This window comes from Poecilia reticulata, unplaced genomic scaffold, assembly GCF_000633615.1.
Source record: "Poecilia reticulata strain Guanapo unplaced genomic scaffold, Guppy_female_1.0+MT scaffold_2902, whole genome shotgun sequence".
In the NCBI taxonomy this organism is placed as follows: Eukaryota; Metazoa; Chordata; class Actinopteri; order Cyprinodontiformes; family Poeciliidae; genus Poecilia; species Poecilia reticulata.
In genome coordinates, this window is record NW_007617623.1 from 1 (window position 1) to 1,093 (window position 1,093).

The following is a 1,093-nucleotide window of genomic DNA, read 5'->3' on the forward strand; positions in this document are numbered from 1 at the left end:
CCCCCCTCCTCGCTCACCCCTCTTTACCTTTGCGTAACAGAAGGAAATCAGCAGCAGGGGCAAAACGTAGCCAAAGACAAACGTGCACACCTCGTAGACCTTCTTGTGGTTCTGATTCGGCCACACGTCCCAGCAGTACGTTTCGTTCCTGCCGCCGTGGAACAGGTTGTAGTAGTGCATGCGTGGCGCCGCCATGGCCAGCGACAGCAGCCAGATCGCCACCACGCCGACCAGCGCGTGCCTCGCCACGCGTATCGACGACGACTTCCTGGAGTGCACGATGGCGACGTAGCGGTCCACGGACATGGCGGAGAGCGTGAAGATGCTCACCAGCATGGAGACGGTGAAGAAGTAGTGGATGAACTTGCAGATGAAGGCGCCGAACACCCAGGTGTTCATCACGTAGATGGTGGACTGGAAGGGGATGCAGAAGAGCAGGTAGAAGAGGTCGGCGATGCTCAGGTTGAGGATGAAGATGTTGGTGGTGCTGCGCGGCTTGCCCGGCTTGCTCCGGGCGAGCACGGTGATCACCATGGAGTTGCCCAGCACGCCCAGCGTGAAGATGAGCAGGAAAAACAGCAGCGCGATGTAGTTGCTCGTGTCGATCCCGAACAGGTTTTTCTTCTCGCCGTCCTCCTCCAGCACGGTGAGGTTCCACGGCTCTCCCGCGAGCCACACGGACTCTGACAAGTTCATGATAAGATTCTTGTATTTTTTATTTTTTCCCCTTTATTCCACTTCACGCCACCGACTCCGGACGCGTCTCCATGCGCGCTCCTGCTAGGTCCCCCCCTGTCAGGATTCTCCACTTTAAACGAAATCCCGCGTTTCACTTTTTGCGCATCACTTTATATAACTCTCTGTGTCTCACACACACAACAACAACAACAAAAGCGATATATTCCAACAGCTGGAAAGTCTTCCGTGCAGCATCAAACCGTCCGCCGCACCTTGGAGACGTCGGTCGGTCTGCGTCTCCCCCTGTTGCGCACCAGACGCGTCTGTGCGCTCTGGCTGCGCTGCTTCCAGTCTGTCTCCCGGTTCTCAGCATCTGGACCCGGTCTCGCACTTTAAATAAGAGGGAGAGGGGAGG

General features: G+C 56.8%; 1 protein-coding gene across 1 annotated transcript; it reads right to left on the reverse strand.

The window, feature by feature from the left end:
* Positions 1–17: 17 nt before the first annotated feature.
* On the reverse strand, positions 18–1,078 carry LOC103461613 (galanin receptor type 1; the record flags this gene model as incomplete). Its single annotated transcript, XM_074186851.1, has 1 exon — positions 18–1,078. A coding segment is annotated over exon 1 (679 nt), but the record flags the coding sequence as incomplete, so codon positions are not given.
* Between the last annotated feature and the right edge of the window lie 15 nt (positions 1,079–1,093).